Raw genomic sequence first — 24,747 nt, forward strand, 5'->3', positions numbered from 1 at the left:
TTTCTCCATATTTTCTTAACCCTTTTTAATCTTTACTCCAAGTAACTATAATTGGCTTTCTTTCATGGCTTGGTTTTATAGCAGATACGAATTATCAAACGAGATCGTGAAAATGCTTCAATGTTCACTTCAAAACCACAACTTTCTCAAAAAAATTGCAGAGAAAAACACAAACAAGAGACAACCAACACGACATCTTCTACCAACATATCTTATTTCAACACAGCTTCATTGAAACAACATTTATGTTCTTTCCTATGTTCGATTGGGTTCTAAAATTCAAAATAGTAAGCTTAGAAGAAAATTTTCATGCATTTCAAAAGTCCACAGATTGCCATTTTTTCATGTGGGTTTATTGAATTACAGAGCATACACAATTAAAAACTCGATCTTGATGATTCTTGACCGTAGCCTTTTCCCTACTATATATTCTGATAGATTCTTTAGATATTCACTCCAATTTCTATGCAGATTTGGTTGTTGGGTAGTTCATCATTGATTCTCTCGTTACACCAAAACAAAAGGTGAATAGCATAATAATTTAAGTGATACCAAAATGGAAGCCCAAAAGTATTAGTATTGATATCTACATTATCATTTGAATCATAGCATAGAATAGCATAGCATATGTTGGGGCTTGCAAATTGAAAGGCTTTAAGAAAAGGGGTTTAAAAAGAGGAGAAAACAGAGAAACAGAGTCACCAGAGATGTGAATTCTTTTTATTTTTAGTGTTTTAGAAGGCTTTTGGGTTAGCCATGTCTCCAGAGCTGACTAGCTGACCCGGGCACCGTGGGCTTTGCCGCCGACCGGGGAAACACCCACTTTCTTACCCTTTTTCTTTTTAAAAAACTTCACAAAACCCTTCCTTCCCCCATTTTTTTCTCTCGTTCTTACCTTTTTGCCTCGGTTTTTGTCAAGATTCCATCCACCCCACATCCATATATCCACAAATGCTCTGTTTTTCTTTACAAATTTGGTCATTTTTAGAGTCTTGATCGCTAAATCTCTCTCTCTCTCTCTCGTGGGGTTTTTGCAAGGTTGTGCATTGGAGTGTTGCTGTTTGTTGACGTTTTGAGTTCATTTTGGTGTCATTTTCGTTGTGGGGTTCTGAGAAAAAGGGGTTTTTTTTGTGGTTTTGATTGAGAAAACTTGAAGTTCTTTCATTGATTGCTTGATTGTGAAGATGAAGTTCATGAAACTTGGATCAAAACCTGATTCGTTTCAGACTGATGGGACCAATGTTAGGTGAGATCTCCTCTGCCTTCTTCATTCACTTTGCTTTAGTTGATACTCATTATTATTAGTGTTCTTGGCTTCATGCATTTTATACTTCACTTCCACCACCCAATCCGCCGCTCTCCGGCGGTGAGCTGGGGGTGGTTTAGCAACTAGCTGTGTAGCTGTTCTTATGTTCTTGAAAGAATGGTCTGTTTGAAAAGGCGTTTGTGTGGGGGTAAAGGGTCAGTGTGTTGAAGCTTTGGTTGTTATTCACTTTTTGTCTTTTCAGAATGACTGGCAAAAGCTTTCAAGTTCGTTTCTTTTTCACTCTTTTCTATGATGGTTTTGTTGGTTCAAATCTTTGCTTTGGGTGTCCACTAAGTGGCTTCATCGTTGGGGCTCCTCATTTTCTTTTATTGACTTTCATTTAGATGTGAACTGTTTCATGACTTTAAGGTGGTTTCAGAAGATATTGAAGTTGTTTAACGTTGTTTCCATGTATTTGAACTAAATAAACCATGAAAGGAGTAGCTATGGAAGCAGTATGAGCTTGACATAGTGTTGTTCTTTGTATGAGGGTGATGTTATCGAACGTGGTATGATGTTGTTGGGTTAAGTATCGATTCGTAGGTGTGAGATCCCGCGTCGGTTGGAGAGAGGGATAAAACAGTCTTTATAAGGGTGTCGAAATCTCTTTCTAGCAGACGTGTTTTAAAACCTTGAGGGGAAGCCTGGAAAGGAAAACACATAGAGGACAATATCTGATAGTGATGGGCTTGGGCTGTTACAAATGGTATTAGAGCTAGATATCGGGCGATGTGCCAACGAGGACGCTGGGTCCCGAAGGAGGTAGATTGGGGGTCCCCACATCGATTGGAGAGAGGGATAAAACAGTCTTTATAAGGGTGTGGAAACCTCTTCCTAGCATACGTGTTTTAAAACCTTGATAGGAAGCTTGGAAGGGAAAGCACAAAGAAGACAATACCTGTTAGTGGTGGGCTTGGGCTGTTATAAATGGTATTAGAGCTAGATATCGGGCGATGTGCCAATGAGGACACTAGGTCCTGAAGGATGTAGATTGAGGGGTCCCCACATCGATTGGAGAACGGAATGAGTGCCAACGAGGATGTTGGGCCCCGAAGGAGGTGGATTGTGAGATCCCACATCGGTTGGAGAGGGGAACAAAATACTTTTTATAAGGGTGTGGAAACCTCTCCCTAGCAAATACGTTTTAAAACCTTGAGGGGAAGCTTGGAAGAGAAAACCCAAAGAGGACAATATTTGCTAGCGGTGGGCTTTGGGCTGTTACAAATGGTATTAGAGCTAGACAATGGGCGATGTGCCAGCGAGGACATTGGGCGCCGAAGGGGGGTCCCACATCGATTGGAGAGGGGAACGAGTGCCCGCGAGGACGCTGGGCTCCGAAGGGGTGGATTGTGAGATCCCACATCGGTTAGACAGAGGAACAAAATGCTCTTTATAAGGGTGTGGAAACCTCTCCCTAGCATACGCGTTTTAAAACCTTGAGGAGAAGCCCTGAAGGGAAAGTCCAACGAGAACAATATTTGTTAGCCGGTGAGCTTGGGCTGTTACAGTAGGGTCTCGAGAGAAGATATGACTAACTTGGGAAAAAGAAATGAACAATGTAAGAAGCTAAAATCATTTATGTTTCATAGGATTAAGATCGTATATTAAACACAATCCAAATTACCAAATATCAACTCTTTTCTAGTAAATGATATTACCTCTTCTACAGATCAATAATCATTCTCGAGTTATAATGGTTCATAGATTATACTTTCGTTTATCGACTGCTTCATTGGATCATTCACGTGTCGGAAAGTGAATATAGTATTTTGAGCTTCGAAACTATGCTGAAATTGGAGAGCTAACATCACTTGTATATGTTCTAATGTCCATTACATGTGCATCAAATTTTCAAGTAGCGTTAGAATGTTTCCTACACATCTAGGCCGCTATGCCTACACGTATTTGGGGAAAGGATCGAATCATATGCTATGGAATTAAGTTCACGACACTTCGAACATGCTCAAATGACCACACATTAGAAAGATGCTTTGAGACAAGAACTGGAATCGTGAGCCAATAGCATATTTCGTTGCTGTCGAAACAGTCGAGAGCACGAGTATGATAGTAGAGAGATTCCACGTTTGAATTTTTTTAAACTCAAGAATCACCTTTCTGTCTCTGTCTGTTTTGGGAACATTAAGAATCACCTTTCTGTCTCTGTCTGTTTTGGGAACATTAAGAATCTTGTCACAAGGAAATGCTGAATGTTTGTGTATGTTCTTTGGTACCATTGTCCACATTCAGCTTTCACTTCTTTTCAAAGCCTCAATGCATGAGAATTTTCTGTATTGGATGGCTCACTCTGATGTATAGTAGTGGATAACTGTTATTTATATGCTTTAACGTTAATGCGTTAACGGTACTAATAATTTAGACTTACGAGCATCTTATTTGGTTGAAATATGTGCTAACGGGGAAGTGATATTCTGTAACAGCCCAAGCTCACTGCTAGCAGATATTGTCCACTTTGGCCTATTACGTATCGCTGTCAGCCTCACGATTTTAAAACACGTGTGTTAGGGAGAGTGGAACGACACACCCTTTATAAGGGTGTGGAAACCTCTCCCTAATAGAAGCGTTTTGAAACTGTGAGGCTGACAACGATACGTAATGGGCCAAAGCGGACAATATCTACTAGCGGAGGGCTTGTGCTGTTATATATTCAAATTAAACAATCATGCAACTTTCTCATTTCACGTTTATGTTGCAGGTATGTTGTAAGTGAATTAGCCACCGACATCACTGTTATCGTTGGGGACATCAAGTTTTACCTCCATAAGGTATGCTGATTCTTACCCTTTACAGATATTCGTAGATCGTGACGAACTCCGTGGGAACGGTATTAGGAAGTTAGTGATATCGGATTTTTTGCAGTTTCCCCTTCTGTCAAAGAGTGCTCACTTGCAGAAGTTGGTCACAGATCACAATGATGAAATTTACATTCCAGACATCCCAGGTGGTTCCGTGGCATTTGAGATATGTGCCAAGTTCTGCTATGGCATGACCGTAACGCTTAATGCCTATAACGTAGTCGCAGCTCGTTGTGCTGCTGAATACCTAGGAATGCACGAGACAATGGAGAAGGGAAACCTCGCGTACAAGATCGATGTTTTCCTTAGTTCGAGCATCTTTCGGAGCTGGAAGGATTCGATCATTGTTCTTCAGACTACAAAGGCATTAATGTCATTGTCTGAGGAACTGAAACTAGTAAGCAATTGCATAGAAGCTATTGCTGTAAAGGCCTCTTCTGATGTTGCTAAAGTTGATTGGTCTTACACGTACAACCGTAAGAAACTACCGGAGGAAAACGGGAACGATCCTAACTGGAACGGTATCAGGAATCGCAGTGTGCCGAAAGACTGGTGGGTTGAGGATCTGTGTGAGCTTGAAATTGATCTATATAAACGTGTTATAGCGAGTATAAAGAACAAAGGAATAGTTCCTAATAATGTGATTGGCGAAGCGTTGAAAGCTTATGCTTACCGATATCTTCCGGGTTTTAGCAAAGGCGTGCTTCAATGTGGGGATCTGCCGAAGTACCAATCGGCAGTGGCCACGATTGTCTGGCTGTTACCTGCCGAGAAAGGCAGTGTCTCAAGTAGTTTTCTGTCCAAATTGCTGAAGGCTTGCATTGTCATAGCTTCTGGAGACGAGACCAAAGAAGAGCTCATTCGACGAATCGGGCAGCAGCTAGAGGAGGCTTCAGTGAACGATCTTTTGTTACGAGCACCGGAAGGTGAAGTTATGTATGATGTTAATACCGTGCAGAAAATCGTGGAAGTGTTTCTTTTGCAAGATCATAATAGTGAAATCGAGTCGGTTGAAGAGGGAAGTGAGCTTCAAGAGCCAAGAGGGCCAGGGATTTTATCAGATGCTACTAAGTTGATGGTGGCAAAATTGATCGATGGTTACCTTGTTGAAATTGCTAAGGATCCTAATCTACCATCAGTGAAGTTCATTAATCTTGCAGAAATGGTGTCTGGCATCGCTCGGCCTTCACACGACGGGCTTTATCGAGGTATCGACATGTTTCTGAAGGTACCAGTTTGAAGTTTTTGGCTTTCGATTCATTAGAATGTTATGTTCATATAGCGTAGTCGTTTGCATCATAAGTTATGTTCATTTTTCCAACCGAATTTCAAATAGAAGTTCATTACTTGATTTACAGGAACATCCGGGGATCAGCAAGAGTGATAGAAAAAGAATCTGCAAATTGATAGACTGTAAGAAACTATCTGCAGAGGCGTGCATTCACGCCGTACAAAACGAACGACTCCCTTTACGCATGGTTGTGCAGGTACTATTTTTCGAGCAAGTCAGGGCATCGACATCATCGGGCAGCAGCACACCCGAGCTACCTAAAGGCGTCAAGGATCTAACAAGTGGGTCTCACGGAAGTTCGAGATCAGGTACAACCCCAGAGGAAGAGTGGGATGCTGTTACCATGGCTGAGGAGCTGAAGGCCCTCAAAGGAGAGCTAGCTTCCTTGAGGCTAGCTACTGGTGGAGGAGGAGGAGGAGGAGGCAGTGAGAAAGCAGCTCTTAGTAAAATGAAAGGCTTGCTCAAGTCAAAGAAGCTTTTCACAAAGCTATGGTCAAGCAAAGGAGGATATGGCGAGAACAGCGGCTCGGATTCATCGGAGAGCCTCGGTTCTGGTAATCAAGAGGAAGGTAAGTCGACACCGTCGAGGAACAGAAGGCATTCCGTTTCTTAGCAGTGGGCTTTTAGTGGTTCAGATGAGAAGAGTTTTGGGTGACCATTAATGGCTAAAATGAGGAAAGAATGAAAGTATATATAGGCTAAGAGCGTGTAGAGTATAGCAATTAAGGGCAACAGTATTAGTATGTATGGGGAGGTTATGAAGTCTAACAGAGATTTGATGAAAGAAGGATGAGAATGATTCTGTAATATTGTTCAGGTGAATGGAATAAGGCATTGTGTTTGCTTTTGAGAGCACTTTGAGTTGGTGTATTGGCCTCTTTGTCTCCTAAAGAAGGTGTCTTAGGTTAGGTTTATTGGGTGCAAAGAATTGATTCATCTTAAAATAAAAGGCTTGAGAGGGGGAATCACAAAAATATGCATTCAGATGCCAAGTGTTTGTTCATGCTATTCAACTTCAACCCCCTGCATTAACATTTGAGACCATATTTCAAATAAAATGATAATGCGAATGCCTTTTGTTCATCCTATATTCATATGAACTTATGGTCACCCACTAATACTAATATATTTCATGAACTAATACTAATACATTTCACGAATAAGATTCTATGATCGTTAAAAGTGGACAATTAATGTGTTCCACTTATTGAATAGGGTTGTTGTTCTATGATCGTTCTGTGACCACCAGATACTGAAAATGTCCTTGGAGTGACCTCGTAGCTCCCAAGGGTGGAGATGATGAGATTGCTCCATAAAATTTCCTCCTTTAGACACATTTCGCCCAAAGGTCGAACGAAATTTGTGCATCAATATTCACAATCACAAGGGTCAACTTGATCTTTTTCCCTCATGTCCCAAATGAGGTTTTATGCAAAAAAATTTCGTACCACCCTCTCTTGTCATAATTTGTGTATGGTCAATTATTTCTATTTAGATAGAAACATATAGAAGAAATTGAAATCAATTCTAAAACACAAACATTGGCAAATCACATGAACACAATTTGTAACCATACAATTTTTAATTTAAAAACGTGATGGATTAACGAATTAATCGCTGCTCTAGATGCACCAAAAAGAGACATCACGTAATGAATACGCTTAAAGACTGGAAAAACAATATAAGGAATCTTTGACAAAATATATCAAAGGGCAAGCTCAATTAAGAAACGTTAAATATGGTAGTTCATAGCAAAGTGTCACAATTGTCGTCTAATAACAACCATTTTTCAGACCAAGTAAATAAGAGCAAAAACATCGCAAAACATGGGGAAATCTTCAAAAAAGAATTCAACCCATCGTCTCTGATATAAGCTTCTTAGCGGTACTGCAAAAATGGAAAGTTCAAAGTTTAGATAATGCAGAAGATAAAGGAGTGTCACTACAAATAATAAACAGTATAGACCAAAGAGATAACTTGCCTTAATGAAGCCAATTTCCTTGGCATTGCTACGGAAGCATTGTCTGCAACACATAAGTCCATACTTCCTGATCAAACCATGAGGATTTCCGCACACACGACTGAGAATAGAATTGACAGAAAAAGGTTAATGAAATTCAACTTTCTCAGCAGTCAATGATTATGAGACAAAATTAAACCCTAGACATCCATAAGCCTGATAGCTTATAGACAAAAAATCTAGCCATAAGGCATGTTTAGAAATGATTTTAATCATGATTTTAAAATGTTTAAAATCAGTTTTTGTTACGTTCAAAGCTACACCAAAACATGTCTTTAATCATTCAAAATCAACTTAATGTTGGATCTTACATATTAAAAGGTGATTTTCATACCAAAATATTGATCTTGAATAACTAAAAACATGTTAAGTGATATTGAATACAATAAAAGTGATTTCATCTATTTCAAAATCACTCCCCGCTCCAACATGCATCTAATGGGTTGTCTTTTAAAGTTAACCAACTTCGAGAATTCTCGAATAATATTAGGCATATTCCATCTAAACACACTTCATATATAATTCATCCAGTTAAACTTAGAAATTCAAATGACTCACCCAAACGAAGAACAATCATCGTTCAGTAACGGATAAAATGCTAAAATTATAGGCAGCGTACAATGAAATAAATAATGTACTCTTAAGGACATAGAAAACGAAATACCATACATCATAAAAACTATTGATCTTTGATACGATCACTATATAAATCCAAGGTCAAACTAGAAATTCATCTGCCATTGTAACGACTCTTACGATGCAGTAACAACAGAAACCCCACACATCAGCACAAAATTTAAGCATCTCAAAATCTCATCCAAGTTGGGAAAACCTTGAAGAGGACAGCTTAAAGCCATGTTATATAAACTGGAAACAGAAACTTAGGCATCTGATTATCTATTCAATCCTTCCTGGTAAAACACGAATAGTAATACATAATGCATCATCAACCGCAATACTCTTCAGATTTGATTACAAATCGCGCAAGAACAAACATTAAAGAGAGATATATACACTAAAATATTTGTTACTTCGTAGACGAACTCCCGAATCCTTCAAATAAACCAAACAAAAACAGAAAACAAAACTAACGTTCCAGAGGAGTGAGAAGATATTTTCTTACCAGGTGCGAGAACCAGGCCCATAGCTCTTAGGATGAGAGTTCCACACGTTGGAGTGCCCCATGATCGTGAGGTATTGAGACGCTTCGAAATCACAATGTGAAGCAGAATTCTTGCGAGGAAGAAGACGACGGATTTAAAGGATTGATTTTATATGAGAAATAAAACCCTAATTGTAGCGTATTTACGATTTTATCCACTTATAAAAATACCCGACCCGCTTGGGCCGGGTTTGATAATCCGTCCCATTATAATTTTCACTCACTTTTAAATAATAAAAATAAAAATAAATGAATTTATAACAAAATTTTCATATATAAATTATGGAACACTTAGTTACTAGTTATCTGTGTCGGTTGATGAAAGTCCCACATCGACTAATTTAGGGAATGATCATGAATTTATAATTAAGGAATACTATCTCCGGCTTTTTGGGAAGCCCAGATGAATAGTGAATGTTCAAAGTAGACAATATCATACTATTCCCGCTCTAGTAATAAATTTAAAATTTTAATTTAAATAATTGTATAATATTTTAATAATAAATCGAGACTAATTAAGAAAAATGTATTAGTTAAAAATTAATGCGGAATCCTTATTAAGAAGGAAGGTCATTGCATTATCAAGTCCAAGCAACTCCTGAAATTCTCTGTTCATCGTTCATCAATGGCAAACGAAGCCGGCTCCTCCTCCTCCAACCCAGCGGTATCGTAATCAGAACACTCCGGCCAGTTCTCTTCGAGTCGCCGGAAAATATCCTAGTTCCTATTTTTCTTTTGTCGCTGTTGAATTGAATCGGTGATCTTGGCTAAAATGTTGTTTTCATCTTCTCTAGCCATGCGTAATCGAAGAGGAAGTTGGAGAAGAGTTCTTGTACGGTGCTGAATCGGGATGGGTCGAAGCTTTGACTTCTTGTGATCATCTCCCTTCGCTGTGTTCCGACCTTGCTCATATTCCACCCCCTGATACTGCCTGCTGCGAGTCAGTTTTTCTATACCCTAAACCGTGTGTGTAGTTCCTTTTTCAGTGGGGTTTTCATTTCTGCTGTGGACATTGCTGAAGGGTTATGTGCTTAATTTTTGTTTGATTTGAGAATTTCTTTGTCAGACAGTTAAGAATGATGTCTTTTTTTGGATTGTGGGTTTGAATCTCCTTGGGTATCTATGAAGACTCTGAAATATGGTATCCACCCCAAAGTTTTAGGTTAAGGTCTAGAAAACTGGCCATGTTCTTCTTCCTGGATTCAAATAGGAAATCAGAACTGAATTTCCTTTCTTCTAATGCTTTGCTATTTTCAAGGAACAAAATAGGGTAGAAATATGGTATACGTTAAGCTATTTGTTTGTGTATGCTGTATTGTGGGATCCACATCGGTTGGGGAAGAAAACGAAGCATTCTTTGTAAGGGTGTGGAGACTTTTCCTTAGCAAACGCTTTTTAAAAACCTTGAGGGAAAGTCCGAACAGAATAATATCTGCTAGCGGTGGGCTTGGGCCGTTACATTGTCTTCCTCCCATCTATTGTGTTTCATTCATTCGTGAGTAGATTAGATTTCCTCAAACCTTGCATGAACAGCTTACTAGATTTTCATCTCAATGAGGCTATTGTGATTTATGAAACATGGCAATACGTGAAAATATAGTAATGCCTTTAATGTATCGTGGACTTTCCTCTTATGCTGGCTTAGATTTGGTTTATCAGAGAATTGTTTTCTTACCTAAATTATTTTTGACGAATCTTAGATATCTGGAGGCTCCCCTCCCTGCAATTATGTTCATAGTCACCTCCACTAATCCTTAGGAGCAACACCCACTCCAAGAGACAATAAAGATTTTAAATTTATTGTCTACATGGAGGCTTTAAAACCAAGATCTCGTTTATATGACAGCAAGTGGAGTGCATAAGCCCCTTTAGAGATAGGGGCGAGTACTACACCAGCTCGTAAGTCAAGTACGGAATGAGCCTTGTCTACGAACTTTAGAAATAGGGGCGAAGCAGCTCGACTGATGGGGAGAGGGTTGACCTCATCTTGCTTGCTTATGGCGAAACTTAATACACTAGATAATCAGGTAGGAATACGACTTTTTAGGCCAACCACAATAAATATCATAAGCAATAGTGAAGCCAAGTCAGATAAAGGCGAGGAGCCCAACTAGCAATAGCAAAGCCTCTTTTTCCCCTTACTTCCTATTATCTCTTAAAGCTAGCCTTTACCACTAAGGTCACCATCGGAAGTTAGTATTCCATTGCTGCCATACATTAAAGGTTTAAGTTCTTCATGTCATTCCCAAAAGATCTTGAAGGATATATTTCAAAATTTCAAGCATTTACCACTAAGGCGGCCACCATTGGAAGTTAGTATTCCATCGATATCATATATAAATGATTCAAGTAAATCCATTTCAGCTGGACATCTCTTTTAGATGGTCTGTACGAGTCTAATATAAGTAGATGTTTTGGTATCTTAACTTTACAAGTGGTGTATAATTTTCGGTCTGTAAGTGCCTTCAGACCCATTTTTATGTTTCTGTTTGGTTTCAGTTTCATGATTTGGAAAACACCTATTTATTTGGTTTATTAATCCATAGAACAATCTACTTATGCAAGATGTGAGAATCCCAAGGAGAACTGGTTGTGTTTATGCTGTAAGAATGTCTTCTGTAGTCGTTTTGTGAACAAGCACATGCTTCAACATTATCAGCAATCAAATCACAGTCTTGCACTCAGCTACAGGTAAATGTAAAATGGTTCCTTAATGATACATTACTTTCTGCTCTTAAGGTTCCTCGATGCCTTGTTTATTAACAATTTGCATTTGGAAACAGTGATTTGTCAGTTTGGTGTTTCTCCTGCGATGCATATTTAGATGCGCAATTGATCCAGGAATTACGACCAGTACACGAAGTTGCCTATATACTAAAATTCGGCGAGGTCCCGCCATTTCGATAGGCTTAATCTTCCTGCAGGGAGACTTAAATTTGAGACTTGTGTTGTAATTTTTATAGTCTTGATATCTTTAGGTGTCTTGGTCTCTTAGTTTGAGGAAGTGAGCATTTCAAAATGTGATGTTCTTCACATGAATTGGGTTGAGCTTGTCAGATGTTCATGATGGGTTGCTGATTGTTTCTTTTACAGAGATATGAGGGACAAAAAGTTGGAATCTCCTATCTTGTTCAGGAAAATTTTAGGGACTTCTTACAGATCTTGATGATAAATCAAATTGGTTCTCACAGTTTCAACTATCTAGCAAAATATATCTCTTTTCAAGTCATTTTCGTCAATCCAGCTTCACTTATCATTGAAGAAAATTTAGAAAAAAAGAAGACAGAAGAAGATGTGAAACAGAGACATTCAATTCGAACGCAGTAGAAACCTATATCAAGCCATTGAAGTTGCAGCATTGCATAAGAATCAGTATGATGAAGATGCAATGTTTTAAGTATGACAAATAAACATCGTTGCAACTGTAATTACTATGAGAATGTAGACCTCGCTGTGATAGTTGTAGGCTGTAACCAGTATCAACGTCTATCTTCGTCCCCAAAATTTGGCAAGCTTCCAAGCACATCACAGGCACGTTGCTCACATTCCAATTTGCCCCATCTTGCGTCGACACGTTCGCATGGGAATTTTGGTTTTCCGAGACTGCAGTAGTAACCATCGAAACGGAGATAACCAAATTAATACGATTTAAAACACTGGTTCAAACAAAATATGTCTTGTGAGTCAACTAAGTGAAACCTAAAGAGTTATGATATAGAAATTATACGGTTGAAGACAAATTAATTAGTTTGGAACTGATGAAATGAATCACTGTTTGAGAAATAACCTTCGATTGACAACATTATGTACACGGCACAGCCATCCGGAGAACTCAGCATGAGATCCTGCCTCCACAGGGTTTGCTCTGTAAAACAATCACCAAAAAAATTACTACTGGAAGATTTTGGGTAAAAAATAAGATTATTGTGAGATCTTACATCGATTGAAGAGGGGAGTACTTAACAGGCCAAAGCGGACAATATCTACTAGCAGACAATAATACTTAACAGGCCAAAGCGGACAATATCTACTAGCAGCGAGGGTTTGGGATGTTACAAATGGTATCAGAGCCAAACACCAGACGGTGTGCTAGAAAGGACGCTGGCCCCCAAGGAGGGTGGATTTTGAGAAGCCACGTTGGTTGGAGAGGAGACAAAACATTTCTTATAAGGGTATGGAAACCTCTTCTTAATAGACGCATTTTAAAAATCGTGAGACTGTGAGCGATATGTAACGGATCAAAGCGGACAATATCGGATGTTACATTAATACTCATTTATAAAACATTTTTTTCTGAACAAAACCATTTACTTCAATGATACATAAAATGTTGAAAAAAAAGGGTAAAAGAAAAGGAACAAGATATGAGTTTACATTTTATCCATAGGATTATATCCTTAAACAACGAAGTTTACATTTTCTTTAAAAAATTATTATTAGTCCCCTTTCCATTTTCTTAAAAGGATTATAAAAGGTCATAGTATTTTTAGAAATGAACAAATATTAAGGTCTAGTGGAAGGGCTTCCAGGCATACTCAATTTGAAGAGAGGATAAACGACATACCTCAAAACTTCTTTAAAGTGGTCTGCACATTCTCCACAGGGATACATGCGAGATAATATTGCCATCTGCACACACAACACAAGTTATTACATATAGCCATTGTCCATGCTTTATCACAAGCTCAAGGATCCGTTTGTCTAAGTTAAAGACAAAATTAATCATAGCACTCAAAATGAAGCTTTACATCTTTGAAAAGGCTAATAGAGTGGAACAAGAGACCTACACATGGTTTAAAAAGGATACCCTACCAATTCTTTTACATCCTTCTTCTGCTGCCTCGTCGGGTGATCTGGGTACTGTCAAAATTAAAGGCCAACAATTCAATAGATTTGAATGGAAGGCATGGAATATATATTGAATTGTTATCTCTTCATGCTTGAATGGGGTGGGAGGTTGTTTCTTCTAATTAGAGAAAGACATTTAATTTATAAAGAAAAATACACAAAAAAGGGGAAGAGAGAAAGCCAAAGAGATTACAAAAACAGCTGCAGTCTGAGAAGAGCATGAAGGAAGGAAGAATTACAGGGTTCTCTCCGAAGTTACACCATAAAGAGGCCAAAAATCGCACTGGTTTTCAAAAACCACTGTCCTTTTTCAACGTTATCCTTGACGGTTCTTGTATGTCCTCATAACCAAATTTCCCAAATCAAAGCCTTTACCATTTTTTTTAAAATAAAAAAACTAGCTGTGGATTTGAAAGGATGAGGACAAAGGAGTTGATCCAATAATTCCTCAAGGTTCTTGGGGAACTAGATAATTATACTTGGGTTGCATTGCGTGTTTATATATACACATATAAATAGAGATTTCAACGTCAATGGTGGAGAACAAAATTAAAAAGGTAACATTGCTGAGAAAACCTGAGCAGCAAGGATGTGAAGAAAAGTCCACGTAGCCCTTCCAAGCGCTTCCTTAGTTACAGGTGCAGCAGGCTTTCCTCAATAAAAATTTTCAAATCAAAACCAAACCAGTATGAGAATTTCAAAATCAACTCTATAGGAACTACACAAAGAAGCTGATACATAACACAGCCGAATGATCATTGCAACTGAATGAGTTCAAAATTTTCTCAATGGTAAGTAACTTTGCGTAGATGGATTTCATTTTGTTTCTTCAAGCAGTCTTTTTTCATACCAACCCAAGCTCCATTTTTAGATTACAATGGAAATTGGTATCAGCTTAGCTGTGATCATGAGATATTAAATCCTATTGTTTTCTCTGATTCAGTTCAAGAAATCCATTAAACTGTTTTATTTGATACAAAAGCCATTTCTTAACCTGGGACAAATTCTCAAGAAGCTACCAAGTAAAAACACGCAACCCAAAATGGCCTCAAGATTTCAGAAATTAGATGCACATGCTATGAATCACAAATTCAACAATCTCAAAAAGACAAATGAAAAGCAGATTACTTTTCTTTCAGGATTTATATCAAACACTTACAGAGCATACGAGTCAATTCACGAAAAATACAGCTACGGCAACCAAAATTTGAACATAACAGCTCAATCGCAGGCAAGAGAAGGAAAGAAGTGAAAATAAAATTAAAGAAGCTACCAAGTAAAAACACAACCCAAAATGGCCTCAAGATTTCAGAAATTAGATGCACATGCTATGAATCACAAATTCAACAATCTCAAAAAGACAAATGAAAAGCAGATTACTTTTCTTTCAGGACTTTAATCAAACACTTACAGAGCATTCGAGTCAATTCACGAAAAATACAGCTACAGCAACCAAAATTTGAACATAACAGCTCAATCGCAGGCTAGAGAAGAAAAGAAGTGAAAAAAAAATTAAAATTACCTTTTTGAAAACTTCATCAGATTGCAAATAAGTGGCATCAGTGTATGAAGGAGTAGCATATGACGATGAAGAAGGGGAAGAAAGGGGTTTATGGTAGGGCCGTGAATGGTGGGGCGGCTGCGGAAGAAGATTAGAGAGATGGGTTTGAATGGAAGTCGAAATCTTTTGAGCAGTTTCAAAGAGAGCTTGCAAGGCGAACTCAGGCATGTTCGGAAATCTGAGCGGGAAAAAGCTCTGCGGATGTTATCAGATACGCTTAATCGGAAATGTCCGGAAATCTTCCTCAACTTAAATAGCTTTAAAACTTTTAAAAGTTTATTAATATTTTATTTTTAAAATATATTTAAAATTTTAAAATAATTTAAAAAATACCATTTAAATTTTAAAAGTATTTAAAAAAATATTATTGAATATTCAAAATTTTCATTAATACCTTTAAAAAATATTTAAAAATTTCAAAATTATCTCAATGGACATATTAAAAATATTTTTTTATTCTCATTAATTTATGGATAATTTTTTATTAATTTCACATTTTTATTTTATTTAAAATTTAAACTTCAAAAAATGAGATGAATTAAGACGAAATTCACTCAGATATCTTTAATTTATTTAATGGGATCGCGTAGTCTAATTATTTTATACAAAATACGTGTTTTATTTATTTATTGAAAATGTATTTTCTTTTTATCCACTCCCAACAAATGGGAACTATAAACAAAATAAAAATAAAAGAAAAACATGTTTGGAATTAGTGGGAGGAAAAGAAAAAAGGAAAGGCGCACGTGCGTAATTGAAATGCGATACGATTGGCCGAGGGACAAACGCATTCGCAAGAACTCTGGTCGATGATCGCTGTTTTGATTTCGGTCTCCTATCTGCAAATCACCAAAAGCGATCGATTCAAGATTAAACAATTTAAAGAAGCGGCAAAAACTTGCGAATTTTCGATTCAGAAGACGCCGCTAAATTCATCCATCATTCATCCCAGTTACACAATTCCGTCATTTCTTTTCGGTGAGTTTCTGAATTGATTGCCTGCTTGTTAGGGTTTGCACTTCACCTTCAAATTTGAAGTTGGAATTGAATGATTTTTTTACGTTTACGATGCTTTAGGCTTTTAGTTTTTATGTTTTCGACGATGATGAAAACCCTTGTTAGAGCGCGATTTTGCTGCAATCGATGTTTTGTTTTGAATCAAATTTGGTTCGTTTCGAGCTGTTCTCCAGTTTGGTTTCTTCGTTGTGATTCATAAGTTCGGCTATTGATAATCAATCGTTTAGTTGCGATATTGGAAAAGATTTGATACTTAGCTGTGAAATTTAGGTTTCTGGATTTCTGATGAAAAGTTCTTGCCCTATTAGTCTACTTGTTGAAGGGGGATTCTTAGGGCTTTATCTCGGATTCAGCCATTGTTGAAATTACAGCTCTGAAAATGATTCCGAGGAAAGATAGTTCTCGTATAGACACTTCAGAGCTGAAAGCGATGATCTACCAAAAGCTTGGACATCAGAGGTCGGAGAAATACTTTGATCAGCTTAAAAACTTGTTGAGTTTAAAGATCAACAAGAGGGAATTCGACAAGTTTTGTATTCAGATCATTGGGAGGGAGGTTATACCTCTTCATAATCGGCTTATCAGAGCGATTCTTCGAAATGCCTGTGTTGCTAAAATTCCCCCTGTTCTTAGCAGTTCTAGGAAAGTAGGAGCCAATCTCAGTGTCAAGGTTGTGCATGGATATCAGAAGAGTTGTCTTCAATCGCTTAATGGAGATGCATTTCTCTCTTCCCCTCGTAAGGGCAGGTCTCCGGTTAGTAGAGACCGCAAGATTCGAGATCGCCCGAGTCCTTTAGGACCATGTGGGAAGCCTCAGAATATTGAACTTGAAGAACTTGCTTTCAAGGCACAAGAACAGCAGAGTGCAACTGAGTTGCATTCGCTTGGTAGTCGTCCTCCTGTCGAAATGGCATCTGTAGAAGACGGTGAAGAGGTCGAGCAGATGGCTGCGAGTCCAGGAGTTCAGAGCAGAAGCCCGGTTACTGCTCCATTTGGTATATCCATGAACTTCATTGGATCTGGTAAAACTCTGTCTAATGTAACTGTAGGAAGAAACTACCGTTTAACAACATGTCAAAATGGTGGCGAGCTACCCGACACAAGGTTGCTAAGAACTCATTTGAAGCAGAAGTTGGAAACGGAGCAGATTGATATATCTGTGGATGGTGTAAACCTTCTCAACAATGCGCTTGATGTTTATTTAAAGAGGTTAATCGAGCCATGTTTGAATTTCTCTCGATCAAGGTGCGAACGAGAGGGGAATCAACCGATCACTGACTCAAGAACCAGATCCCTGGAACAACATTGGCATAGATCTCAACGGTTGAGCAACGCATCCTTGTTGGACTTCAGTGTTGCAATGCAACTGAATCCTGAATTACTCGGAAAAGACCGAACAATACAGCTCGAGAAAATTAGTTTACGAGCTTTAGAAGAGTGATAGTAGCTGAATATATTCAAAAGGTGATCATATATTGTGAATAATTTGATGGTTTTGTGTCTTTTTAAAGTTCCACGCTTATTTTTGTGATTCTTGTAATGAAAGGGTTTGAGATCCATTTGGTGCCTTAAATCATGTTTATTAGGTTATATGTAGATAAAGGCTCCAATGGTCATTGTCCTGAGGAATATGTTTATGATCTAATAAAAGCTTATTACATCTTCAGGTACTCCTGTGTTCATGTTCTTAGCTCATCGTAATGCGGTTAAACTACAAATTTAGCTTCTATAATTCGTAGATGAATTTAGAATTTAGTCCCTATAAGTAGAAAGAAAGTTAGAAATGGTAAGTCATCTCTTTAAGATCGAACTAGAATCTCAATTATCTGAAAGGCTATGTGATAACATAAATGATAATACATGGGTCTTCATTACTAAATAAAAACAAGAAGAATGTACACCAAGTAGCTGCTAAACAGAATCCCAGAAAGTTCCCTCATGAAATTCTGTACAATTATATGAACTGAACAAAGAATCTCTCTATTTTTCTCCCTCCTGTGCTAATAAGCTGCCAGTTTCTGCATCAGCCTGCAAAAGGGACTGTCAAAATCCCAAATTGCTCAGCCATTGGGATCGGATCATGAGGCAGCTTTCTCGAGGCTTGCCATGTATGTCATGTAAACAGTCCACGCGTATGAGAACGAATTGCTGACCAACGGCTGCAAAACCAAACATACACTCAAAACCACAAGAGAAGGGAAGAGAATCAGATGGACAAAGATTAAAGAACAGGGCATACTTGAAGATGAACAGGGACGAATCTGAATGTGATGAAGTCACAAACTGGCCAGTACATAACACCATTGAGCATTGTAGGAAGTAAATCTCGTTTCAATCGGCCAATGATTTCAGAACCATTTTCACCTATTTTCAGGCACATCATTCTTAGTAATCTAAAGGTTGAGAAATGAAGCAGGTTGTGGAAAATGGCGTACCTTGGAGAAATGCATTCATGGAGAAGAAAATGACTGTCATGGAAGGGCCATAGAGGCTCTGGCCCAAGGCCATTTTCTTCAAGGTGGAGAAGATGTCCTTCTTGGGGAAGAGTCTTGACATGAAGTTAAACCAGTAATGGAGAGATGGCCCTAGAATCAGCAGGCCATATCCAGCCATACGTAGTGTTCGAACTAAATCATATGGCTCTGAAGATGGCAGAGCAATGGTCTGAAAGAACATTTGATTCCAAAATCAGAGCAGCATTTACAATTACAATCTCCAATGAGAGCAACGGATTAATAGTAGTAGACGAGAACAATAAGTTGCACGATGAACAGTTAAAAACAGAGAAAAGGACTCATCAAAGTATATTTGATTCCCAAACCAGAGCATTCGAAGTGGCGATCTCTAACGAATGCAGATGTTCAAAAGCCTTGATCGAGAAGAAAATTATTCTATGAAGAGCAATCAAAGAACAGAGAAAATGACTATAAAAAAAAAAACCTAAAAACAGAGGTTTCAAATCATCAAACACATCATGAGTAGATGCAAGCTCCAAAACAATTCACCTGAGACGACAAATCAGCAGCCGTGTAAATAAGCGCAGAAGTGATACTCTTCGTAAGAACAGGGCGACATTTCACCATAGCCAAATACCATTCGAGAAACTCAACCTTCGCAAACGAAATAACCGACCACACAGACGAGTGCTGCAACGATGGAAAAACACCAACCTCCTTCGTCTTCCTGAAAGAATCCGGCAAACGGAAATACGGCCGAATGGGCTGAGATTGCTTCCTCACGATCGCAGTAGCTTCAAAAGCCTTAGAACCTTTCAACTGAGAAGAACGGCGAAAATGCAACAATCCAGACAGCCCGGAGCTCCTCCGGAAAGCGCCGATCATCCTTTTAGGGTTTAGGGTTGAAAATGAGAAAAGGGTTTTGAAGTTTGAAGCGAGACGAAAGACGAAACAGAGAAAATTTTGCAAAATTTGCGTTTCTCGGTCCCATTCGCCACGAGGATTTTATATTGCATTTGTACCAATAAGCAGTCAAGTACAATTTGTTTTCTTTGCCTACTTGCTCGACTATGAAATTGCTGTACTCGCCATCTTGTTCACAAAAAATTATTTATTGTTTTTCTCTCGATTATAAGAAATAAACCGATAAAAAAAAATATTACCTTTAAAATTTTGCCGCCTAAGAGACAACTATCCTATTTTATTTTTTTTAATAAAATTTAAAGTCGGACTTATTATTTTTAATTTGTTATTAAATTTCTAAAACTTTGTTTATTAAATTTTAATAATAGTTTTTTTTTATATATATAAAATTTATTATTATCATTTATCTATTAAAAATATAGAGATTAAATTTGAACGAAAGTGTACGGGGATGAATTAAATTGAAAAAAAAAATTGGACCATCTTAAAATTTTGTATTAGTTAGATTGGTGATTCGAATAAAGTTCACAAACTCAATTCAACCAAACTTATTATTTCTGGTCGGGCTATTGAGTTGTTCTCTTTTAAAAGAATTATTAAAAATATATATAAAGTTTATCGCTAAATATTAAATATTTAGTAGGGTAATTATTGAGTGATATAAAACCACCATAAATTTGAATATAAAAGTTAAAAATAAAATAAACTCAAACTATAAAGATTAAAATAATGTTTTGGTTAAGAAGTGCGAGTGGGATTGGATTACGGGTGGGGAAGGGCTTTATTCCGGTTAATTGGGGAGACGTCAGTTTCTGGACACGTCTGATTAGGGACCATAGCTTTTTTGACACGTGTCCGGGGAACTGACACGTGGGTTGGTGACTTTTTGAAGCAGTCGGTTTCTTGAATTAAAAAAGAAATCTGGGCACCAAACTTGGTTGTTTCTAGCCCTTTCTTTTTTTCCTAAAATTGAAAATTGTGAATTATATATATATCTATATACATATATAATATATTTCCAAAAATTATGGAAATTATTGTGATCCTCTCAAAAATTTCTTTAAATCTTTCATAATGTCGTCTTTATTTAACCATTTCCACATAAGTTCTAACCGAATATATGCTTTAAGAGAGATAAAACTCAACCCGATCGATACCAAACAAACCAAAAACAATTCGAACGTACTTATATTGTAGTAAACAATATATCCATTGTCGTTTTCAAGGTATCAAAGAATTTGACCTCTCACTCTAGAATTGTTGAACTAAAAAACGATCTATTTGAATATCTTGAAAACAAAACGAAAGCAACTCAAATTATTTATCCTAAGAGATGGGTTATGTGTAATAGCAAAGGATCCAACCAAACAGACCTAATCATTCACATTGCACCACTTCATTGATAGAGCTTTCAAAGGTTAAGAGGGACATACAGAGACATAACAGGTAGAAGCATTGCAGCAGAGCTAAAGAAAGTCACAGTTGTATGAGCAGAGATCAGAACCAACACTCTTAACTACAAATTTCATAAATTATGTTCTATATATAAACACCCACCTTCAGTAATGCAGTTTGATGTAGAATTGTTCACTTTTGAAGATGGGGGAAGCAGGCGTAAACATCAGATTTTGGGTGTTTTGCTTCAGCATGCTCCCTACATTTCACCTCTGAGGTCGTACACATGAATGTCTGCATGCATACCTTGCACTGCAACATCCAAATATCAATTCATTCATCATTCTTCATAACAATAACCAATCTACTAAATCTATATATAAGCCAGTGGTCTTCATCAAACTTAAAAAGAGGCCCGGATCACCGGCTAAGACCCCTAAATGACCGTTCAGTAATAAATATTTGATTTTTCCATAAAAATATATTCGTTCAAAAAGGCCCCTATAAGTGTAATAATCGGTGATCAACAAGAAGAATATCAGGCTCTTCAAGAATGTATCACGTTGGGAATTCTAACTCCTACCGCTTGCTATCCTAGATTTACCTCCATGGAAAGGATGATGAATTGCATTGAAAAGACAAGTATGCACAATCTAATTCTTACATTATACGATATTTTTTGTCTGACAACGTTGGACCATAATGTATTTTTTATGGATTGTCCTTGACATGCTTGTCTCTCTTTTTTTTACTTTTTGAAAAACTAAGGTGTATGAATGTTAATGTTTGTGTTTCTTAGACTGATGAACATAAGTTTATTATGTTTCCATTTCTCTAAATGGTGAAATATAGAATCATGCCATCGATAAAAGTTAGTACATGGTTCAAGATTGAACTACTTCTTGCACAAAAAGAAAGATCCAACATTCAGAGTCAAAGATGTAGGTAACTTTCATCATAATATCATAGATTTAGGAACAAGAGAGAGGGAGAGTCAGAGAGAGACCAACAATCTTTCATAGATCCTACGGCCAACATAGAGTTTCTATATCGTTTTCCCTTAAGTAGCCAGGATAGATACAAACTGATATCCAAGACCTTTATAGTATCTGTCTAATGTAATTCATAATCAGCATACAAAAAAGAATATAAGGCAAATGGCCGTCTTACTTCTGATCCATGGTTAAATTTGATCAGAAGTATCTCTCCTGAAAATGTGTTATAAGTTTTTAAATGCTTCCTTAATGATTAAAGAATTATAGAATTCCAGCCTAATAACACCATTAATGGCTTAGAAAAAGACAGCTGACCAAAAAATCAAGGAACCACTAAAATATTTTAGATATGGTACTTGTGGAAACATTGACCGTGAGATCATCCCACATCGGTTGGAGAAGGGAACGAAACATTCCTTATAAGGGTATGAAAACTTCTCTCTGGTAGACGTGTTTTAAAACCTTGAGGGGAAGCCCGAAAGGAAAAACTCAAAGATGACAATATTTGTTAGCGGTGGATTTCGGCTATTACACGGACACTAGGTTCATAAAACTCAGAACCCAGTAATACACTCGCGGATGTCAGGCGCACTGAGTTTATTGGTCTATACTTCCAGATGCTATACGGTTGAATTGAGCCTTGTAAAATGCTCAGGTGATGAGGACACAAGGATGACGTGTATAAAGCTGCCACCAGTTGAGAGAAAAGGAATATGAATATAAGATACATGGTAAGTTTTCCTATATATCTACACTCCAAGGTTCTTAGGTTAACCCTGTAACTGTAGTCTGTAAACATGACAACCAAGGGAGTCCCTTTTACTTCAGATTATGAACACCCGATCGAATCTATCAAGAACAAGCTGACAATTACCGGAAAAACAGCTGACTGCAGTCCCTGAGCCCAACTAATTTTCGATCTCACACTAAGCCAAGAAACTCAAAAACGATAATCGATAAATTTTGAAATATGGGGAAGAGAATGATAGGGATCAACAAATTATTGAAAATTGTTTTTCTCGTCGTGGTTCGTAGCCACGTGCTCTAATCCTCTGAGCTACAGGCCCAATACCAAATCAAATACAACGAGTAGTGGGGTCCTAAGCTAAACCTTGGACATCAGTACACGCAAAAAATAGGTCAATTTGGCAGCCTTTTGCTCAATTTCCCGTGGGGTCAGATTCTGATCGGGAAAAGGTTGAATTGTAGATTGTTTTATAGACCTAATTGTCCTTTATGGCTCTCTTATAGTGTAAACCTCTTCTTTTTTTAACAATGACAGTACTAACAGTGTTTTGGCTTAATTGAAACAAGATTATGCAATTTCCTTGGGTTCGTTGTTGGAAAATTTGTAGTAGCAGCTCCAAAATAGTTTATTGTTTCCTTGGGGGAAAAGATACTGTTAGTTTCCATGCCTAAGACTAATAAGACGCCAAAATCAAATGAACTTAGGGTTCAATCACGGAAACTATTACGATCAAACCCTTTTCTCGTTCACAGCTCATTGAAGAACAGAATTGCGGTACAAAGTGAACAGATCAAGTGCATAATCGAAACCCAAGAACAAAAGAAAAGAGGAGTAAGCACTACAATCAATGAGAGTTACCTGAATAGTCATAGCTTTCTTGTTGGAATCAAGCTGGCTTCCTGCACAGGATCGGATCAACAGCGAGATCAAGATTTAATAAACCCTAAATAAAGATCACGAAAATTGGGAAAAGCGAGGGATTGAGGAGGCAAAAGAAGTTGGTGAAGAGAAAGTACCCTTGGCGCCTTTTTGTTTCTCCAAGTTTTTCTCGCGAGCCATCTTGGCCTTCTGCCCGTTGCCTCCTCCCATGGCGGAATCGATCGCTTCTGCGTTGAAAGGAAACAGAGGAGACCGCCAAAAACGTTTTTTTCCACTGCTAACGCGGAATGTACTCAGAACATGAATCGAATACGATAAAAGTTTTTTTTTTTTTTTTTTAAATACTTTTTAATAATTATCAATCAAACTTTTCAAAAAGGTTAAATAATATTTTTTAAACCAAAATATAATTTTTAAATAAATATATTTTTTTAATTCTTTTTAAGTTAAAAAATATTGTGATTTAATCCACTGAATCCCTCAGACCCTCTTCCATTTCAATAGGTTCAATTAGGTTGGTCGTGTTCTTTTAACTTAGCAAGTTTAGTTTCATGTGTATCATTATGTCTAAATCGACTTGGATCGCCTCAATATATTCTATAAATAGCTATTAAATAGTGTGTTTGGTTTATTAGAGAAGTCGACATAGTTTTTTAGCTCGGCGAAAACAAATTACTTTTCTTAATAAGAATTATATTAAATAGAAATAGGGAACAAAATAAATAACTATCGATATAATCTACTCTGGTATAAGGATCATAAGCAGGGTCCTTTTGAATGAAAGGCTAATTATGTGTGGGTGTCATTTTTTTTTTTTTTTTTTTTCTTTACGTCTTACATGTAAGAATTTATTCATCTTCCATACAGGAGTCGAATGAAATCAAAGTTTCACGTTGGGTTTTGAATTAGAGGGAGGTGTGACTAGTCGTCAACTCCTTTCACCTAGATTTCGTATAACCGTTCGGCAAAATCAATGCCTACCAAACCTAAATGGCCTCAAAATGTATTTATAGGGAAATTGTCAAATTCTCCCTGTCCAAAAAGCTATATGCTATTTAAACCGTTGGGTTGCTTTTAGTATTGTTTCGTTTGCTCTTTTGATTTGCTTTCTTTGCTCTTACAAGCATGACAATCTGTAAATAACATGCTTGACAGTAAAATCTTCGTTTAACGGGTTCATCGTGCTCCATTGCATATAGGGAGGTCTGCAGTTGTATCTGAATCTAATGGCTGACTGATCTGTAGTCATTGACCAATCAGCCACTCTAGAACATCGAGCCATTAGAGTGGAAGGACATTTAGATGCAGAAGTAGCATGAGCATCAGCAATCC

General features: G+C 37.4%; 6 protein-coding genes across 9 annotated transcripts; 2 read left to right on the top strand and 4 right to left on the bottom strand.

Annotated features, from left to right (window-relative positions):
- Positions 1–685: 685 nt before the first annotated feature.
- LOC111447517 (BTB/POZ domain-containing protein NPY2-like) lies at positions 686–11,792 on the top strand. 3 transcript variants are annotated; one of them, XM_023086735.1, is made up of 7 exons: positions 695–1,246; positions 4,020–4,089; positions 4,184–5,347; positions 5,478–5,691; positions 9,415–9,532; positions 11,158–11,283; positions 11,376–11,792. In XM_023086735.1, the coding sequence occupies exons 1-7, from the start codon at positions 1,185–1,187 to the stop codon at positions 11,497–11,499; spliced, it is 1,878 nt and encodes a 625-aa protein (XP_022942503.1). In that variant the 5' UTR covers positions 695–1,184; the 3' UTR covers positions 11,500–11,792. The 3 variants fall into 3 exon arrangements, 2 of the variants coding, with proteins under 2 accessions (XP_022942502.1, XP_022942503.1); XM_023086734.1 differs by lacking the exons at positions 9,415–9,532; positions 11,158–11,283; positions 11,376–11,792 and having other exon boundaries at positions 686–1,246; positions 5,478–6,493; XR_002711283.1 differs by lacking the exons at positions 695–1,246; positions 4,020–4,089; positions 4,184–5,347; positions 5,478–5,691 and adding an exon at positions 9,165–9,256 and having other exon boundaries at positions 9,387–9,532; positions 11,165–11,283.
- Positions 7,094–8,723, bottom strand: LOC111447519 (40S ribosomal protein S29). The gene is made up of 3 exons (XM_023086737.1): positions 8,554–8,723; positions 7,392–7,491; positions 7,094–7,297 (listed from the first exon to the last, which is right to left on the bottom strand). Exons 1-3 carry the CDS (start codon positions 8,613–8,615, stop codon positions 7,289–7,291), a joined length of 171 nt encoding a protein of 56 aa, XP_022942505.1. The 5' UTR covers positions 8,616–8,723; the 3' UTR covers positions 7,094–7,288.
- Positions 11,793–11,882: 90 nt separating the features above from the next.
- LOC111447518 (FAD-linked sulfhydryl oxidase ERV1) lies at positions 11,883–15,224 on the bottom strand. Its single transcript, XM_023086736.1, has 6 exons — positions 14,963–15,224; positions 14,017–14,088; positions 13,405–13,452; positions 13,157–13,221; positions 12,380–12,457; positions 11,883–12,195 (listed from the first exon to the last, which is right to left on the bottom strand). Exons 1-6 carry the CDS (start codon positions 15,167–15,169, stop codon positions 12,072–12,074), a joined length of 594 nt encoding a protein of 197 aa, XP_022942504.1. The 5' UTR covers positions 15,170–15,224; the 3' UTR covers positions 11,883–12,071.
- A 514-nt stretch (positions 15,225–15,738) lies between these two features.
- Positions 15,739–17,688, top strand: LOC111447829. 2 transcript variants are annotated; one of them, XM_023087180.1, is made up of 2 exons: positions 15,739–15,979; positions 16,289–17,688. In XM_023087180.1, exon 2 carries the CDS (start codon positions 16,398–16,400, stop codon positions 17,457–17,459), a length of 1,062 nt encoding a protein of 353 aa, XP_022942948.1. In that variant the 5' UTR covers positions 15,739–15,979; positions 16,289–16,397; the 3' UTR covers positions 17,460–17,688. The 2 variants fall into 2 exon arrangements, with proteins under 2 accessions (XP_022942948.1, XP_022942947.1); XM_023087179.1 differs by having other exon boundaries at positions 16,327–17,688.
- Positions 17,689–17,840: 152 nt separating this feature from the next.
- On the bottom strand, positions 17,841–19,478 carry LOC111447830 (PXMP2/4 family protein 4-like). Its single transcript, XM_023087181.1, has 4 exons — positions 19,024–19,478; positions 18,454–18,682; positions 18,258–18,382; positions 17,841–18,177 (listed from the first exon to the last, which is right to left on the bottom strand). The coding sequence occupies exons 1-4, from the start codon at positions 19,357–19,359 to the stop codon at positions 18,097–18,099; spliced, it is 771 nt and encodes a 256-aa protein (XP_022942949.1). The 5' UTR covers positions 19,360–19,478; the 3' UTR covers positions 17,841–18,096.
- Positions 19,479–20,754: 1,276 nt separating this feature from the next.
- Positions 20,755–23,728, bottom strand: LOC111446906 (uncharacterized protein At2g23090-like). The gene is made up of 3 exons (XM_023085829.1): positions 23,553–23,728; positions 23,395–23,435; positions 20,755–21,105 (listed from the first exon to the last, which is right to left on the bottom strand). The coding sequence occupies exons 1-3, from the start codon at positions 23,623–23,625 to the stop codon at positions 20,986–20,988; spliced, it is 234 nt and encodes a 77-aa protein (XP_022941597.1). The 5' UTR covers positions 23,626–23,728; the 3' UTR covers positions 20,755–20,985.
- Between the last annotated feature and the right edge of the window lie 1,019 nt (positions 23,729–24,747).

Source organism: Cucurbita moschata, unplaced genomic scaffold, assembly GCF_002738365.1.
Source record: "Cucurbita moschata cultivar Rifu unplaced genomic scaffold, Cmos_1.0 Cmo_Scf00009, whole genome shotgun sequence".
NCBI lineage: Eukaryota > Viridiplantae > Streptophyta > Magnoliopsida > Cucurbitales > Cucurbitaceae > Cucurbita > Cucurbita moschata.

Coding starts and splice junctions, on each gene's coding strand:
- LOC111447517 (XM_023086735.1), top strand. CDS start 1,185: ATGAAGTTCATGAAACTTGGATCAAAACCTGATTCGTTTCAGACTGAT. Junction 1,247..4,019: donor ACTGATGGGACCAATGTTAG/GTGAGATCTCCT, acceptor TTTATGTTGCAG/GTATGTTGTAAGTGAATTAG. Junction 11,284..11,375: donor AGTCTTGCACTCAGCTACAG/GTAAATGTAAAA, acceptor ATTTGGAAACAG/TGATTTGTCAGTTTGGTGTT.
- LOC111447519 (XM_023086737.1), bottom strand. CDS start 8,615: ATGGGGCACTCCAACGTGTGGAACTCTCATCCTAAGAGCTATGGGCCT. Junction 7,492..8,553: donor GGGCCTGGTTCTCGCACCTG/GTAAGAAAATAT, acceptor TTCTATTCTCAG/TCGTGTGTGCGGAAATCCTC.
- LOC111447518 (XM_023086736.1), bottom strand. CDS start 15,169: ATGCCTGAGTTCGCCTTGCAAGCTCTCTTTGAAACTGCTCAAAAGATT. Junction 12,458..13,156: donor CACTTTAAAGAAGTTTTGAG/GTATGTCGTTTA, acceptor ATTGTTTTACAG/AGCAAACCCTGTGGAGGCAG. Junction 12,196..12,379: donor CATAATGTTGTCAATCGAAG/GTTATTTCTCAA, acceptor TTACTACTGCAG/TCTCGGAAAACCAAAATTCC.
- LOC111447829 (XM_023087180.1), top strand. CDS start 16,398: ATGATTCCGAGGAAAGATAGTTCTCGTATAGACACTTCAGAGCTGAAA.
- LOC111447830 (XM_023087181.1), bottom strand. CDS start 19,359: ATGATCGGCGCTTTCCGGAGGAGCTCCGGGCTGTCTGGATTGTTGCAT. Junction 18,683..19,023: donor CTGCTGATTTGTCGTCTCAG/GTGAATTGTTTT, acceptor ATGTTCTTTCAG/ACCATTGCTCTGCCATCTTC. Junction 18,178..18,257: donor TCGTCCCTGTTCATCTTCAA/GTATGCCCTGTT, acceptor TTGGTTTTGCAG/CCGTTGGTCAGCAATTCGTT.
- LOC111446906 (XM_023085829.1), bottom strand. CDS start 23,625: ATGGGAGGAGGCAACGGGCAGAAGGCCAAGATGGCTCGCGAGAAAAAC. Junction 23,436..23,552: donor GAAACAAAAAGGCGCCAAGG/GTACTTTCTCTT, acceptor GATCCTGTGCAG/GAAGCCAGCTTGATTCCAAC. Junction 21,106..23,394: donor AGAAAGCTATGACTATTCAG/GTAACTCTCATT, acceptor TGGATGTTGCAG/TGCAAGGTATGCATGCAGAC.